This window comes from Heptranchias perlo, chromosome 31 (genome assembly GCF_035084215.1).
Source record: "Heptranchias perlo isolate sHepPer1 chromosome 31, sHepPer1.hap1, whole genome shotgun sequence".
In the NCBI taxonomy this organism is placed as follows: Eukaryota; Metazoa; Chordata; class Chondrichthyes; order Hexanchiformes; family Hexanchidae; genus Heptranchias; species Heptranchias perlo.
This window is the reverse complement of record NC_090355.1, coordinates 15,087,712-15,105,045: the sequence shown is the minus strand read 5'-3', so window position 1 is coordinate 15,105,045 and position 17,334 is coordinate 15,087,712. Positions and strand designations below refer to the sequence as shown.

Genomic DNA, 17,334 nt, shown 5'->3' with positions numbered 1-17,334 from the left:
TAGAAAACTAACAAAAGCTGCCCAACGGCTTCAAAAAAGCTGACACTTCCAAGAATCGCCTGATAATAAGGTGAGAACAAGTGAAAACAAGTAGTGACAGGGGGCTTTGTAACGTAAGTGCTAGGTTACACATTCCTTTACTTTGTTTTGAAGGAAACACAGCATGAAAGCCTGTGGAGGAAATCCAAATGTTGATGGCATAAAATTAGTGGGGCATTTTTTGTGAGCAGGGGCCGACATTAAAATTTTATATTTCGATATTGAAAATACTGCATTCTGATTAATTTTAAGCACTTTTATATTTTACAATAGGTTTTTAATTGACAAAAGGGATGTATCAATTTCCAACAACCAACCAGATTATTACTTCCCCCAAAAAGGACTCGACAGTCACTCTCCCACTCCCTGTTCCAGTTCACATAGGCACTCCACCCCCTCCAGACCCAGCTCAAAGAGACACTGGGCCAAATTTTCCTCCACTATTGAAAAGAAAAGAAAGAACTTGCATTTATAAAGTGCCTTTCACGACCTCAGGATATCTCGAAGCGCTTTACAGGCAATGAAGTGTGCTCACTGTTGTGATGTCGGAAATGTGGCAGCCAATTTGTGCACAGCAAGGTCCCACAAACAGGAATGTGATACTAACCAGATAATCTGTTTTAGTGATGTTGGTTGATGGATAAATATTGGCCAGGACTCAGGGAGAAATCCCCTGCTTTTCTTCGAAATAGTGGCATGGAATCTTTTATGTCCACCTAAGAGGGTGGATAGGACCTCAGTTTCACATCTCATCTGAAAGACAGTGCCTCTGACAGTACAGTACCCCCTCAGTACTGCACTGGAGTATTACCTAAATTTTGTGCTCAAATCTCTGGAGTGGGACTTGAACCCACAACCTTCTAACTGATAGGCAAGAGTGCTACCCACTGAGCCACATTGGGTGGGATAGTAATGGAATCGGCAGAAAAATGGGGTGGGGGCCTCGCATCATCCCCCTCCCACTCCAAATTGGATTTTACTCATCCTGCCTCCATCAGATCCCTGCCAGCTGTCTCCTCCCCCTCTATCTCCCCTTCTCTGTCCTTGTCCTTCCCTCTCTCTCCCTCTCCTTGTCCTTCCCCCTCGTCCTCTCTCTCTCCTTGTCCTTCACCCTCTGTCTCTGTCTCTCTTTCCCTGACCTTCACCCTCTTCCACTGTCTCCCTCCTTGTTCTTCCTCCTCCCTCCCTTTCCTTGTCCTTCCCTCTCTCTCCTTGCCCTTGCCTCTCTCTCCCTGTCCTAGTCCTTCCCCCTCTTCCCCTCCTTCTCCTAGTACTTCACCCTCTCTCTCTTTCTCCTTGTCCTTCCCTCTCTCTCTCTCTCTCTCTCCCCCTCACACTCTCTCCTTGTCCTTCCTCTCTCCCCCTCTCTCCTTGCTCTTCCCTCTCTCTCCCCCTCACACTCTTTCCTTGTCCTTCCCTCTCTCTTCCCCCCTCTCTCCTTGCCCTTCCCCTTCTCGCTCCTTATCCTCCCCCTTCTCCTTGTCCTGCCCCTTCTCTCTCTCCTTATCCTTCCCTCTCTTCTTCTCTCCCTCTCCTTGTCCTTCCCCCTCTCTCCCTCTCCTTGACCTACCCTTTCCCTGTCTTGGCTTGTTTTTTTCCCTCTCTTCCCACCGTTCTACGTCTCTCATTGGCTTGAATCCCAGATTGACTTGCACGAGTTCATACATTGGCTTTGTTGATCAAATTCCTTCCCAAGGCTGAAACTGCTGAAAGTGACAGATAGCCTGTCCAAAGTTTTTGTCGACAAACTAGTTTGTTTCATTCAGGATTTGAAAGGTGGTGTGTTCACTAATTGGCTGTGTCTGGCTGCATTTTATGGCATTATGCTTACACTGAAAATCAAGATAGTAAATTTATTAAATAACTGATAAAATACAATAGATTAAACGTACAAACACACTTGGGATATTTTCTCAGTGGCAAGTGCACTGCCCTGTTTCCATTTATCTTTTGCTCAGCAGTAAAAAAACAATAAGCAGTTGGATGGGATGATTTTTGATTGGTGGGACTGAATGGATCACAGTTGGTAGCTGCAGAATTGTGAAATCAGGATGTGGGGACCAAATTACCATTCATTTCCTCATTCTTCATATTGTTCCACCAGGGTTACTTCATAATTATTTTGAAAACTGCTCATCTTCTCCCCTGAAACCCAATGACATGAAAACAATCACTTGTCATTCACTGATCTTGAGTTGACAACTTGCTCTCTTCCTCTCTCCACAGAACCGCGGGGCGGTGGGGGGGCGGGGAGGAAGACTCTCCATGCCATTTTCCTCAAACTATCAGTCCTAGCTCAGTGGGTAGCATTGTTGGTTCTGAGTCAGAATGTTGTGGGTACAAGGTCCACTCCAGAGGCTTCAGCACCTAATTTAGGATGGCAGAATATTACCGAGGGGGTGCTGCACGGTTGAAGTCGTCGGCTTTCGGATGAGACATTTAACCAATGTCCCGTCTGCCCTTTCAGGTGAATGTAAAATACCCCTTGCCATTATTTGAAGAGCAGGAGAGTTCTCTCTGGTGTCCCGGCCAATACTTATCCCTCAACCAACATCACCAAAACAGATTATCTACAGGGCCTGCCCCAAACGCAGCTTCAGCTACACCCAGGCGGCCAAAAGCAACACAGCGGAGGAGGAGGGGGCAACAAGCAAGGTTGCCCCAAAGAAGGCCAAGAACCCTCGCCCTGCTCCGACCCCCCCCCCCCAAAAAGACTCTGACCCAGGAAGACAAGGAGCGAGGAAGGAGTCAGGCTGGAAACTGCCAGACCTCGACATCCAACTCCGAGCCTCCCCACCAGACGACAGAGTCCATGGACGAGGAGGCAGCAGAGGGAGAATGGCAGCTTGTCAACAAAAAAAACAGGAAAAGAAAGCCAGAGGAAAAGAAATGAGCCCCGACTGACACTGCAACCAGGGGTAAAAGAGCGCTCGAGTCGCAGACGGAATACAGCGACTACCCCGCATCTGACGAGGAGGGACGACAGAAGCGAGGCAGCCAGGCTTCACATTGAAAACGTAAAAATACACAAGGTGACAGCGACGGGATCAACAGCCCCCATCTCCAGAACACTGGAAGCGACAACGCCTCCGGCACCCTCCAGCTCCGGAATGCCGGGAGCAGCGAAGTGCCCAGCGCACACAAGCTCCGGGACACCGGGAGCAGCACCGCAGAGAGCGAAGACCAGCTCCGGGAAACCGGGAGCAGCAACAACGAGGAGCCCCAGCCGATCGAGGATCGCACGGGCCCTCCCCCCGACACCAAGCCGCCGATGTCACCCAGGCGGAACTACGACCACCTCTCTGAGGCAGAACAGGACTCGTACCTTAACTCAAGGAACATGGAACACTTTGCAAAGATCACCTGGATGCAGAGACACGGCCAAGAGCTGGAAACAGCAAACGGACTGTTGGGTGAGACTTTAAACTGTTGTTAAAATGGGTCTGAAAGTCGCATCCATTAACGTGCATAGTGTTAAATGCACTACGCGATGTGTGTCGACCTTGGACTACCTGGCCAAGGTCAACAGCGACCTGCTATTCTTGCAGGAATGCCGCACCTCAGCAATTACTGGCAATGGTCGCAGCGGTGGGCCCATGGGCCATCGATCTGGTCGGGAGGCAATGACAGCCGTGCCTCTGGCCTGGGGATTCTGCTGCGGGGAGGCAACTTCACCATCACCGAAGTAAAGGAGGTGGTGGGGGCGTCGTCTCCTCGTAGCAGACGTAATGTACAAAAACGCTCCGCTCCGGCTGATCAACGTGTATGCCCCGACTCTAAACAGTGAACGGCTGGCCGTCTTCCAGCAGCTCCCACTGCTGCTGGCGACATCCAAGCCGGTCATTCTTGGCGGTGACTTCAACTGCATCATTGATGTGGCTGGACGATCCGGCAGAGCCGACAACAAACTGGACACAACGTCCAAACTCCTAATGGAAGCGGTGAAATACACCAAGCTGTGCGACGTCTTCAGCAACCCTGCAGACGGAGCGGCGTGTCAATACACCTGGTCCAGACCAGACGGGTACGTCCGTTCCAGGATAGACTTCCTGTTTGTGTCCCCAAAGCTCAAGGTCAGATCCACCAAAGTCACACCGGTGTTCTTCTCTGACCACTGCCTCCTCCTGGCCGACTGTCACCTACAGGATGATCAGAGAGTGGGCAGGGGGACATGGAAGCTGAACGTGAAACTGTTAACCCCGGAAAACATTGAGGAACTGAAGAGGGATTTGAAAGGTTGGAGAACCGTTAAGCCCCTCTTTGACTCCCCAATGCACTGGTGGGAAGCCATCAAGCCAGAAAAGCATGCAGAATCTTCTCCTGCTGCAGTCAATGGGGATCGATGTCGGGGAGGAACTCAGAGAGGTGAAGGACCAGCAAGCCTCGCTCTTTGCCTCCGAGGCCTCCAAGATCATTTTCCAGTCCAGAGTCCGCTCCGTGGAGCAGGACGAGACTTGCTCGCGCTTCTTCTTCCAAAAGGTGCACAGAGAGAGCTCTGTGATCAGCAGCCTGAAGGAAGAGGACGGCTCGGTTACATCCTCACAGCCCGACACAATGAGGATCTGCAAATCCTTTTATGCCGGACTGTACGACGCGAAGCCCACAGACAGCGCAGCCTCCCAGTCCTTCTTGTCGTCCATCACGGAGGTTCTAGATGATAGCAAGCGGGAGAGTCTGGATCAACCGCTAACTCTGGACGAACTGACAAAGGTCGTCCTTTCCTTTGAGAAGAGTAGGACTCCCGGAAGCGACGGCTTACCGATGGACTTGTACTTGGCTCTGTGGGACTGGATAGGCCCAGACCGGCTGGAAGTATACGGGGGTATGCTCCTGGCAGGCAGCATATCAGACTCCATGTGGAAAGGCATCATCACCCTCATCTACAAGCGGAAGGGGGAGAGGGAAGAAATCAAAAATTGGCGACCCATCTCACTACTTAACGTGGACTACAAACTTCTGTCCAAGGTCATCGCCAATCGGGTCAAGTCAGCCCTGGAGGTGGTAATTCACCCCAATCAGACCTGTGCCATACCCAGCAGGAAGATCTCTACTAGCCTGGCGCTACTCAGGGATACGATCGCCTACGTACAGGACAGGGGGGTGAATACCTGCCTGATCAGCCTGGACCAGGAGAAGGCCTTTGACAAAATATCCCACACGTACATGATGGACGTGGTCTCCAAAATGGGATTTGGGGAGGGAATCCGCAAATGGATCCAACTGCTCTACACAAACATCAGTAGCGCCGTTTCAATCAACGGGTGGAAATCAGAAAGCTTCCCGATCAAATCTGGAGTCAGGCAGGGCTGTCCTGTCTCCTCCGTCTTGTTCATGTGCTGCATCGAACCCTTTGCCGAGTCCATCAGGAGGGATGCGGGCATAAGAGGGGTGACGATCCCAGGCAGCGGAGGCACTCAGGTCAAGGCCTCCCTGTACATGGACGACGTCGCCGTCTTTTGCTCGGATCAGCTGTCGGTCCACAGATTGATGAGCATCTGCGACCAGTTCGAACTGGCCTCAGAGGCCAGGGTAAATCGCACCAAGAGCGAGGCCATGTTCTCTGGGAACTGGACCGACCGATCCTTTGTCCCCTTCACCGTCAGGTCAGATTACCTGAAGGTGCTGGGGATCTGGTTTGGGGGGGCCGGGCCGTGCACCAAGAACTGGAAGGAGCGTATTTCCAAGGTGAGGCAGAAACTGGGACTGTGGGATCGACGATCCCTCTCGATCGTGGGCAAAAACCTGGTCATCAGGTGCAAGTGCTCTCAGTGTTGCTGTACTTGGCACATGTCTGGCCCAAATCTCGCTCCTGCGCCGTGACAGTCACCCGAGCCATCTTCCGCTTTATCTGGAGATCAAAAATGGACCGTGTCCGCAGGGACACAATGTACAAATCTCTGGAGAAAGGGGGGAAAGGCGTGCCCAACGTGACCCTCATCCTGATGGCCACCTTCGTGTGCGGCTGCATCAAGCTTTGCGTGGACCCTTGGTACGAAAACACAAAATGTCACTACGTGCTGAGGTTCTACCTATCCCCGGTGTTGCGAAGGATGGGCCTGGCCATGCTGCCACGGAACACTCTGTCCAGTTGGACCGTTCCGCCCCACCTGTCCCTCGTTGAAAAGTTTATGCAAAAAAACACTTTCGACCACAAGGCGATCAGTAAGTGGTCCGCACGTAACGTCCTAGAGACACTGCGGGAAAAGGAGACGATGGATCCTGTCAGTTGGTTCCCCGAGCAGACTGTCAATGTCATTTGGCAGAACACCTCATCACCAGAACTTTCAAACAAGCACCAAGACATAGTGGTGAGAAGGGCCCTTCCTGTCAGATCCTTCATGCACTCCCGGACACTCAGCGCCACCGCACACTGTCCCCGAGGAGGCTGCGGTGCAGACGAAACCGTCACCCATCTCCTTCTGGAATGCGCCTTTGCAAAGAAGGTCTGGAGAGAGATGCAGTGGTATCTGGCCAGGTTTGTCCCGAGCAGTTCCGTAACACAGGACTCTGTGCTCTATGGGCTGTTCCCGGGAACGCACACCGAGACAGATATCAACTGCTGCTGGAAGACCATTAACTCGGTGAAAGATGCCCTTTGGTCTGCCCGAAACCTGCTGGTCTTCCAGTGCACGGAGCTGTCCTCGACCGAGTGTTGCAGGAAAATGGGCTGGCATATTGGAATTCTGATCTATGCCTCAGACAATTTCCACCTGCCCATATGGCACAGTATTTATTTGGTTGAATAAACGTAACCAGTCAACTCTGCACTATACCTATTCTAACTATTTCTAATTGCAGATGTCCCACCTCGAATAAAACCCCACCCTCTCTCCACGTCAGTTGATAGTTCTTACTCCACAGCTGGGCGGGACGTTAAAAATAAAGCGCATTTCTCGTACCAGCCTGCATCAGACTGACTCAGTCGGAGAGGGTACTCCTAAATGACAGGAGTTATATCAATTCTGCCTTCTAAAACTATTTTTTGTATTAGGAAGTGGTCAGTATCAAAGTATCCCTATGTAGTCTTTATGAAAACTTGTATTTTTGTAAATCAATAAGGATCTGATTTATATACTTTTTAGAAGTCAAGATGTCAGTGGCTGTGAGCTCCAAACTGAACAAAACGGTGAGGGAGCAGTACCTGAAACTGCCGCAAGAAGGAAAGGTACTGGTTACCTACGTGTGGATCGATGGCACCGGAGAAGGTCTTCGTTGTAAAACCAAAACCATGAATTATGAACCAAAGACCTTGAAAGGTCCCGTATAAAGATCCTATACTTACACACACTATATCATTGACTGGTGTCTTTTCAGAGGACTGTCAAACTCTGCTGATTTATCTCTGCTTTTCCACCCCTAACCAGAGATTACAGAGTGGAATTTTGATGGCTCCAGTACTGACCAGGCGGAGGGCTCCAACAGCGACATGTTTCTGATTCCGGTCCGGGTATTCCGAGACCCCTTCATCCTGGATCCAAACAAACTTGTGCTCTGCGAGGTTCTCAAGTACAATCGGAAACCTGCAGGTGAGTCTGCGACTGTGAGCACCGTCAACTGCTTCATTGAACGTTGTCTGGTATATTTGTTTTGATTAAATCCCGTTTGATGTTTTGAGTTAAAATATAACCTGAAATGTTCAACAAGTAACGTTTGCATGGGCAGTAAATGCTGGCCTTGCCAACGACGCCCACATCCCAGGAATGAATTTAAAAAATGAAAGCCCTGATTCTTAACCCTATTCCCAGGGTTGTGTGAAGGACATTTCTTGCCCGTGCATTGGTGATTTATCAGTGCAAACTTTTGTTTGGTTTTGGAAGCTAATCGCTGAAATGTGTTGCAGAGACCAACCTGAGGCACACGTGTAAAGAGGCGATGGACCAGGCGAAGGACACTCACCCCTGGTTCGGTCTGGAGCAAGAATACTCTCTGTTAGGAATCGATGGACATCCGTACGGCTGGCCCCAGAACGGATTTCCGGGACCGCAAGGTTGGGAGAGACATCCTGCACTTAAAGCCAATTTTCTTACCTACCTGAAAGAAATTGCCTAAACATTTAAACGGATCGCAACAGATATGGACAAAACATAGATATGGGGTGAAATTGTTGGGGATGGGGGTGATAGTGGATGGATCCTGAAGAGGTTTGGTATGACATTCTTCTGTCTTCAATTTTAATTGTAAACAATTTTAATTGTAAACAATTTTACAACACCAAGTTATAGTCCAACAAATTTATTTTAAATTCCACAAGCTTTCGGAGGCTTCCTCCTTCGTCAGGTGTTCACAAGGAGGAAGCTTGTGGAATTTAAAATAAATTTGTTGGACTATAACTTGGTGTTGTAAAATTGTTTACAATTGTCAACCCCAGTCCATCACCGGCATCTCCACTTCAATTTTAATGTAGGTGTTAACAGCAACGTCGCCCCAAAACCTTCAACGTTCCTTTCACTAATATCACCAGCAGTAATTTCTACCCTTTGGATGCCAGTTTGTTACCCTGCCGCTCACGTGTCAATCCAAAGCAGTTTCGGGGTATAAATTGACCTGAAAGTGATAGCATAACTTGGGTATCAGGAGTGCGTTGGAAGCTCACTTCAGCGGTACAACCACGCTTCTCCCTGAGTTTGTCACAACCCGCTTCAGGTTTGCGCCTGTTTTGGGGACACGTGTGCAGCGCAACGTTGCAGTTTAAAAGTGTCTGGGTAATCTGTCGGGCCACTTATTTAAAAAGTTTGCAGAGAATGTTTAATCTTAAAGAAAATGGACTCCTCTTAACATTATTTGTGGTTGGAGCAAGGTTGTGTTTGTGCATTGAAGCATGCAAATTAGCTTCATTGTTGGATACCAGTCAGACTGTTTGCTGATCTGCAATATAACAAGGGTTTGCTGATCACACCCGACAGCTGGGAGACACTGGTCTCAGATTGGTAGCTGCAGCTTTCATGTAGCTGCACAGACCTTTCTTCAAGAGACCCTGAAACTTGTCCCAGTGATACTGGGATGTAGCTAGAAATCTCAAGTTTGCATACAGTAGTCATGATGCTACCCCTTCCCCTGGTGCGCCCTCCGATCTTCCTGGGTAGCCATGTTGTTGTGCAACCAATTTACATACATTTATTTCTATCGATATAGATAACATGGGACAAGACTCACAGCAGGAACTCAGACTAGGATCATTAAAGTTATCTTTTATGGGCTGTTAGTCTTTGTTTAAATCATTGTATGATTTTTTTTGCATTTTACTTAAGGGTTTTTGCCTTTCCTGTAAATTGCTGGCAGATTAGAATTTCTTCCAATGCAGTTGTGTAAATATTTGTTCCTTGGAAGCAATATTCTGGTGATGGACTAGGCCACTGTCACTTTCTGGGTTCTACTGTCAATGTGACCCCTGCTTCCTAGCTTCAGTCTCAGTTTGTTATTTTACCACGACCTTTTTTTATCTAATTCCTACCCTCTCTAATGTATGTATACTGCTGCTGCCACCTGGTTACAGCTTTTAAGTGTCCTCCACTAGTAGGGGTCCCCCCCCCCCCGCAATCATCTTTAGTACACTTGCTGCATTACCCTGCTCCTGGTCTAACTATTGTCTATATTGTAGGCTCCAAAAAAAAGCCAGCAGTGGTCATACCTTCAACTGCCTTGTTTATTCATTTGCAGTATTCTTTTTTCTCCCTTAGCAGAAAAATGGATGAGTCAGGGAATCAATTGCCTGTGAGGTTGGGGGCAACAATGGCTATTTTATGTTTCTACTGGCTTGTTATGCCACTTCTAATATAAATATGGGGTGGGGGACAGGAATAAACGTGAATGAGATATTAAATAACCTCTTAGAATTGTGTATGAGATTCTGCACACTTAAGTTACTGCATGCTAACCATTTTATCTATGATAGGACCCTACTATTGTGGCATTGGAGCAGATAAAGCCTTTGGTAGAGATATAGTGGAAGCTCACTATAAAGCATGCCTTTATTCTGGAGTGATGATATCAGGCACCAATGCTGAAGTCATGCCATCGCAGGTATCAAGTTGTTCAGAGGTTGCATGCATACCTAACTCTTCACTCGGAATTTAATTAAACTCTGAACTTGGTTATCTCTTTTCCTCCAGTGGGAATTTCAAGTGGGGCCATGTGAAGGGATTGAAATGGGAGATCATTTATGGATTGCCAGATACATCCTTCATCGCATTTGTGAAGACTTTGGAGTTGTGGCTACATTTGATCCAAAGCCAATAACTGGAAACTGGAATGGAGCTGGGTGTCATGCTAACTTCAGCACTGAAGACATGAGAAACGAAGGAGGGCTCAAGTAAGATGGTTTCAATTCTTTGTAACTGTGTATATCGACAATTGAGAAACTAATCTTATCGGCTCAATGACATCAGGAAGACGTGTTGCTTAATTGTTAAGAGGCTCAGTTAAAACTACTTTTAAAAATTCAATGGTTAAAATCTGATAACTAATTTAAATATTGTCAATAAGTATCTATGATGTTAGAACTACCCAATAAGATAAAGGAGATTAATTAACCTGCACAGCTGAAATGCCAGGGTCCCTAAGTTCATGATCCATCTTTTGAAGGATAATTGCAGTATTAATAATTGGTGGCCCATGGCAGACATTTCCCTTATGTCAATGCTCCCCATAACAAATACTAAACATAAAAGGATAATTATCCTAATTACCACTTTAAAGGTACTTATAGAATATGTTGTGCGTCCCCCAAGAGCTATACTCTCCATTTGCAGAATGAAGTCTGTATTCTAGATCAAATATGCAGTCACCCAACTAAAACATTTTTTCTTAATTGCACTTCAGAAAACTGTCCATGTATGAATAACTGGTAATTCAATTGCAACAGCAACAACTTGCAGTTATACATCATCTTTAACCTAGAAAAACATTCCAAGACACATCACAGAAGCGTAATCTGACAAAAATCGGCACCGAACCAAAGAAGGAGATATTAGCAGGGGTGATTCAAAGAGGTGGGTTTTAAGGAGGGCCTGAAAGGAGGAGAGGGAACTAGATAGTTGGTGAGGTTTAGGGAGGGAATTTCGGTGCTGGGGCCTAGAAACTAGAGAAAGATGCAGGTTCTGTGCTAGGATGGGGGCAGGGGAGACCTTGGGGGAGGTTTTGCTTGATGGCCAAGGGAAAGGAGGTGGATGCAACAGAGGCAACAGAACAGGTGGTCTTAATCTTACTGAGCTCCTCTTATTTGTTGGAGGTGAGAGTGGGGATGGAGTTTAAAGAGATGATTGGTAGGGGAGAATGGAAGCAGAGGGTTATCTTTGCTCTCCAGGATAACCCTGGAATTGTGAGCAGTTTTGACAGACGAGAGCAAGGCCTGATAGTGTTTGTTATGGTCCAGCCAGATCTGGCAATGGATGGCTAAACCCATTGTATACCAGAGACAAAGTGATATTGATGAGATGGAGAAATTAGCTAAAAAGTGGCAGGTATAATTCATTGTCAGTAAGCGTATGGTGATACATTTTAATTTTAATAATTGCATACTCTGAATGGAAGTAGGCTTGGTGCTGTGAAAGAGCAGAGGAATTCCATTTTCACATCCTTCTCCATCTGTCCCGAGAAAAGCTTTACCCCAAGTAATTTACAACTACGCTTTGAAATTCCCAACTGCCTAGCCTTTGACCCTCCATTCACCATGATACTTCTGAGGCCATTGATTTGCTCAACCACTCCCTCAACTCCACCTTTTGATGGCCTTGTTCCCAGCAAAATCTTTATTCTCTCCCATCCTGGTTGTTCCCCCTGATTTAGCTCCCATTTTTGCTCCCTCAAATGTAAGGGGTAATAGTTGGCATTTTCTGCAATAAGTTTCTGCCAAAATTTAATAAACTAATTAGAAGGATTAGTTATTGAATGCAATAATTAAATAAAAATAGTGGTAATTTGATGGCGATAGAGTTGGGCATTTAATGTACTGGACTTGAGTAAGCTTATTAACTAAATATAAAAATATCAATTTAATTCAGGATTTCTATAAATTAATGAATTAAATAAAATAGGTATTACCCCAAAATTAATTGGTTAGATAACAGGACTGGAGATTTAATCTAAATGGATTGCATTAAAATTTGAGAATGAAATATATTGTTGCAAAATGTAATCTTGGAAATAAAAGGAGGAAGTAGAATTTAATTATGAAGGGGTAATATTTTTTTGAAAATATTTTTGAGCTGTAGCTGGGCTTGGGTGGAAATATTTTAAAATTAATTTATATTGTAGTCTGGGGTAAGTCTGGAATATTTTAAATAAATATTTAATAAGGGACTGTGAGAGAAAACAACTGGAATTTTTTTTAAAAAATTAGTGAGATGTGGCAAAAGAGGTTTGTTTTAATAACCAAATGGTCTGTGCAGCGGGAGGCAGGGAGGGACGTGGTGGGGAAGTAAAATTGGACCGGGGACCTAGAAGGGAGAAAATAAAATAAACTTTAAAAATCAGCTGAAAGATAAACATTTTTAATATATAGTTGAAGTTAACTGCTCTCCTGTTTGCTCACGTTGCAAAGGAGAAATCGATCATAGCGAATATGCTGATAAGTTTAGATGAAGTAGGGAAGGAGGAGGCTCGTGTGGAGCATAAACTCCAGCATAGACTGTTGGGCTGAATGATCTGTTTCTGTGCTGTACATTCTAAGTAATTCTACATAATAACATCACTCACCTCTGCCCCTGCCTCACCTCATCTGCTGCTGAAAACCTTATCAATGGCTTTATCACCTCCAGACCCGACTATTCCCAGGCAATCCTGGCCAGCCTCTCATTATCTACACTCCATCAACTGCAGCTCATCAAAGCTCTGCTGCTCATATTCCAAGTCCTACTTACCCATTACAACTGTTCTCGCCGACCTACATTAACTCCCAGTACCCCAACATCTCATATTTAAAGTTCCCATTGTCATGTTTAAATCCATTCATGACTTTACTCCTCCCTATCTCTCCTATCAGCTCCACTGAACGCTCCACTCTTCTATCTGGTGCATACCCTCCTCCCTTTGCCCACCATTGGCAGCCGTGCTTTCAGCTGCCTAGGGCCTATGCTCTAGAATTCCCTCCCTAAACCCCTCCACCTCACCACCTCCCTCTCCTTCTTTAAGATCCTCCTTAAAACCCACCTCTTTAACCAAGCTTTTAATCTCCCTGTCGAATTAATCCTTTTTTTAAAATTTACATCTCCGTGAAGCGTCTTGGGATGTTTTTCTATATTAAAAGTGCTGTATAGATGCAAATTGATAATGATTGGATATAATCTTCAAGATCCCTTGGAAAGACAAATCATTTGGTGATTTAGAACCATGTTGCACAGTTAGTAACCACTCTGATAAGAACACACACGACCCAGCTGAGCTGAGGCTATCAACAGATTTCCCCGTCCCTTTTGCACAGAGCAGATTTGCCCTTCCTTAGCAACTGATTGTTCTAATTCTCTTAAAGCTTTTATATAGCAGCTGTTACTGTCAATCATCTTTCACCCAGATCCTGCATGGGTCTTAATATTGTCAATAGACCACAATCCGCCTTTTGAATGGGTGTGTTTGCTATCAATTGGTTCTCCAAATATGCTGCGTTAAAGGGTGGCATTACTAGATCATTTTTTTTCTTTCTTCCACTGCCACGCCCTCTCACAAAAAATCTTGTGCCTATGTAAAGGTCAATAAAGCACATGTGTAATGCATACTCCTCATTTTGAAGTAGATCCCAGGTTGAAATAACCCAGGGTGAAGAACTAAACGGACACACATTTAATATTTGCACATACAAAACATTTGTTTTAGGCATATTGAAGAAGCAATCGAGAAGCTGAGTAAGAGGCACCCATACCACATCTGTATGTATGATCCAAAAGGAGGGGTGGATAATTCCAGAAGGCTAACTGGACAACACGAGACATCAAGTATCCATGACTTCTCAGCTGGAATAGCAAACCGTGGGGCCAGCATCAGAATCCCACGTCAGGTTGGACAAGATCATTGTGGATACTTTGAGGACAGAAGACCATCTGCAAACTGTGACCCATATGCTGTTACTGAAGCCCTGGTCAGGACCTGTATCCTAAATGAGACTGGGAATGAGCCAAAATCTTGTTCCAAATGATGGGATTTAGAAGTACAGTACTCCATGGTACACATGAGGTTGAGTAGCATTTTATCCAATCCAAAAGGGTTCTCTTTTTGTCTGTATCTCTTAAAAGCAAAGTGCTTCAAGTCTTTGAACTACATACTGGAATGGTGATGTTTATTTAATGCTTGTTCTATTTTGGAAACTGGATTGTACCTGTTTGTGTACATATAGCACATTAAATATTCTTAATATTTTCCATTGATTGATCATCAATTTAGTATCAAACTTTAAGTCCAAATGGGATGACTTTGCAGGGTAGCTGGAATTACTCTAACTTGATCAGTTGATATGCAGTTTTCTGATATAAAGTTTTTAATCCTGGAATATAATAATTTCGATAAAATTTAGTCTAGAATTATAGAATATTGGATCTCCCCTAAATACTCAATATTGGATCTCCCCTAAATACTCAGATGTTTTCAGTATGAATATAGAAGGGCGAGTAGCTAGTAGCTTCAATATAAAATAACAATATTGTGTAGGTGACAAATAGCTCATGTTTATTCCGATACTTCTAGTTGTATTGAATAAACCTTTTGGTCAGATGTTTATGCTTAAAGTGTATGATTTTCAAAAAATATTTGATCATATGCTTGCATTCTGTTATATTTTATATACTTCCTGGAGTCCCATGTAAAATCTCTTTTATATTTAACTTTTTTTCCCAATCTATTTTTGTCCTCCTCTTCTCTCCTCGACTCTTGTAGTGCCACAGTTGCATAGGCTGAACAATCCTCCAGCATTTCAAGTAAGCTTAAACAGTGAATGTAAACCACATTGGGTCTTGTCACCATGTCCTGTCTTTGGTAAACGTTCAGCAGAGGTCACTGGATAGCAAACAGGAATGAAAACCTTGGCTGATTTTCTTTCTCCTCCATAACTCATAAGTACTGAGTCTAATTATAGTACCTCCACTGCTGTCCTGACTGAGTTTAGAAACTCAGAATAGACTAGGAATTGAAACTGGGACCGTTGGTCTGGTTTAACATACATCCTCAGTGGTGTCTTTACTCAGTCGGCTGGTAGAATAGTACCAGACTTGAAATCTTAAACCCTTGTACTCAAAACAGTTGAAGCAATATTGTTCCTTGGCCTTTTGTCAAGGGGCAGAATCATAAATAATGGCCCAGGAATTGCTCTGAGTGGCAAACCAACAGTGCTCGCCGCTCCATAGATTTATACTAACCCACTAACTTACTGCAGTCTTCCTCTAATAGGAAGTGGAGAAGAGCCCAAGGTTAGCTCCAGGGAAGTTAGGACCCATGGGAGGAGAGAGAGGATCACTCTCGCCCCCCCCCCCCCCACCCGGCCAATCAGACTGCAGCATTGTTGACAAGCTGGGAAGTTTCTGCAAGCTGCAACGTTAAATCCAGGAAGTGAAAGGTACAACATTCACGTCATTGTAAAAACAGTTATAGACAGCAAAAAAAAAGAGAAGGTAAGAAATAATCAAATTAAATAAAAGGGACAGAAGAAAAAAGTTTTTGTAAAGATTTTTTTTTAATGACCGAAAACTATTAAAATAAGGAGTAATGAGACTCCACGAAGAACAAAAGGGAAGGTCTGTGATAGGGTCGAGGGCACGAGTGATTAAATGACAAAAGGGATGATGGTGCAAGGCAAGAAGGGTGGTAATGGGACAGGTTAAGAAACAAAAGATTGATCAGGAGTAGCTGTAAATGGCAGCAGCAGAACCATTACCAGCACTAGCTGACCAAAAAAATGGGAGCAGTGGCTATAACCATTGCTCCCATTTTTTCCTTGCCTTGCACCATCATCCCTTTTGTCATTTAATCACTATCACAGAGCTTCCCTTTTTTTCATTCCTCCCCTCCCCTTCCTCACCCCCTTTCCCTGGCTCTGTGCTTGCTCAAAAACTTTAAACTCTTTTAACATCTTCCAGTTCTGACAAAAGTCTTCGACCTGAAACGTTAACTCTGTTTCTTTCTCACTGATGCTGCCTGACTTATTACCTTTGAGGTTCTACTTATTAATTTGGACCCTAGCTCCTCAAACTCCCTCAGCAGAACCTCATTCCTAGTTCTCCCTATGTCGTTGCTTCCTACACGGACCACGACAACTGGATCCTTCTCTCATGCTCCAAATTCTTTTCCAGCCGCGTGGAGATATGCTTAACCCTGGCACCAGGCAGGCCAAACAGCCTTCGGCTCTCCCGGTTGCGGCTGCAGAGAACAGTATCTATCCCTCTGAATATACTATCCCCTACCACTACTACATTCCTCTTTACTCCCCTCACTTGAATGGCCTCTTGTACCACAGTGCCGTGGTCAGTTTGCCCATTCTGCCTGCACTCTTTGTTCTCATCCATACAGGTAGCAAGTATCTCGCACGTGTTGGCTAAGGTCAAAGGCTGAGGCTCCTCCATCATTGCATCCTGGGTCCCCGTACCTGCCTGTCTCGCAGTCACATCCTCCTGTCCCTGACCACTGACCAAATCTAAACTACTACCTAACCTAAGGGGTGTGACTGCCTCCTGGATCAAAGTGTCCAGATAACTCTCCCCCTCCCTGATGCATCGCAATGTCTGCAGCTTGGACTCCAGCTCAACAACTCTGAGCCAAAATTCCTCGAGTTACAGACATTTACTGCCGATGTGGTTGCTCGGGATCTCGCTGGCCGCCACCAACTCCCATATGCTACAATTACGACACACCACCTGCCCTGTCATCCCTATCTAACCTTGTTTTATATATTTAATTAGTTAAAGTTTATATTCACTCAATATTTTTAGTTTTATCAGCTAATTAGTTTAACTAGTTTAAGTTATTGATTTAATAAAGTAATGGTTATAGTTCCCCAGCTTTTAGTTTAATCCACTGCCCTAGCTTAGAGAGCAAAACAAAAGGTAATACGAACCACTCACCTACCTGCTGTCCTGTTGATTATTTTTTCTCTCCACTCTCTGCTGTGCCTTTATACCCAGCCACTGGGGGCGTGGGGATTCCCAGCCGCTGCGGGGGGGGGATTCCCGGCCACTGTGGGGGGAGTTTCCCTGCTTTCTCTGCTCTCTCCATTCTCCGCTGCCCCTTTCCACCGGGCCGCTGGGGAGGGGATTACCTCTGTTTCAATAGTTGGGTTGTCACCTGGTGATTCAACACACAGGTGTGCACGAGCAGACGCTG

At 45.5% G+C, this 17,334-nt stretch overlaps 1 protein-coding gene across 4 annotated transcripts in view; it reads left to right on the top strand.

The window, feature by feature from the left end:
- Nucleotides 1–14,736, top strand: part of LOC137300509 (glutamine synthetase-like) — a 37,553-nt gene extending 22,817 nt beyond the window's left edge. For 2 of the 4 annotated variants that reach the window (XM_067969610.1, XM_067969611.1), the window contains 6 exons: nt 7,122–7,295; nt 7,404–7,565; nt 7,880–8,026; nt 9,932–10,059; nt 10,149–10,348; nt 13,846–14,736. In XM_067969610.1, coding sequence (XP_067825711.1) covers nt 7,130–7,295; nt 7,404–7,565; nt 7,880–8,026; nt 9,932–10,059; nt 10,149–10,348; nt 13,846–14,164 — 1,122 coding nt within the window. In that variant the 5' untranslated portion in view covers nt 7,122–7,129 and the 3' untranslated portion in view covers nt 14,165–14,736. Of the gene's footprint in view, nt 1–2,835; nt 3,453–6,930; nt 7,037–7,121; nt 7,296–7,403; nt 7,566–7,879; nt 8,027–9,931; nt 10,060–10,148; nt 10,349–13,845 lie in introns of those variants that run through there. The other 2 variants (XM_067969608.1, XM_067969609.1) reach the window with 2 other exon arrangements.
- Nucleotides 14,737–17,334: the final 2,598 nt, after the last annotated feature.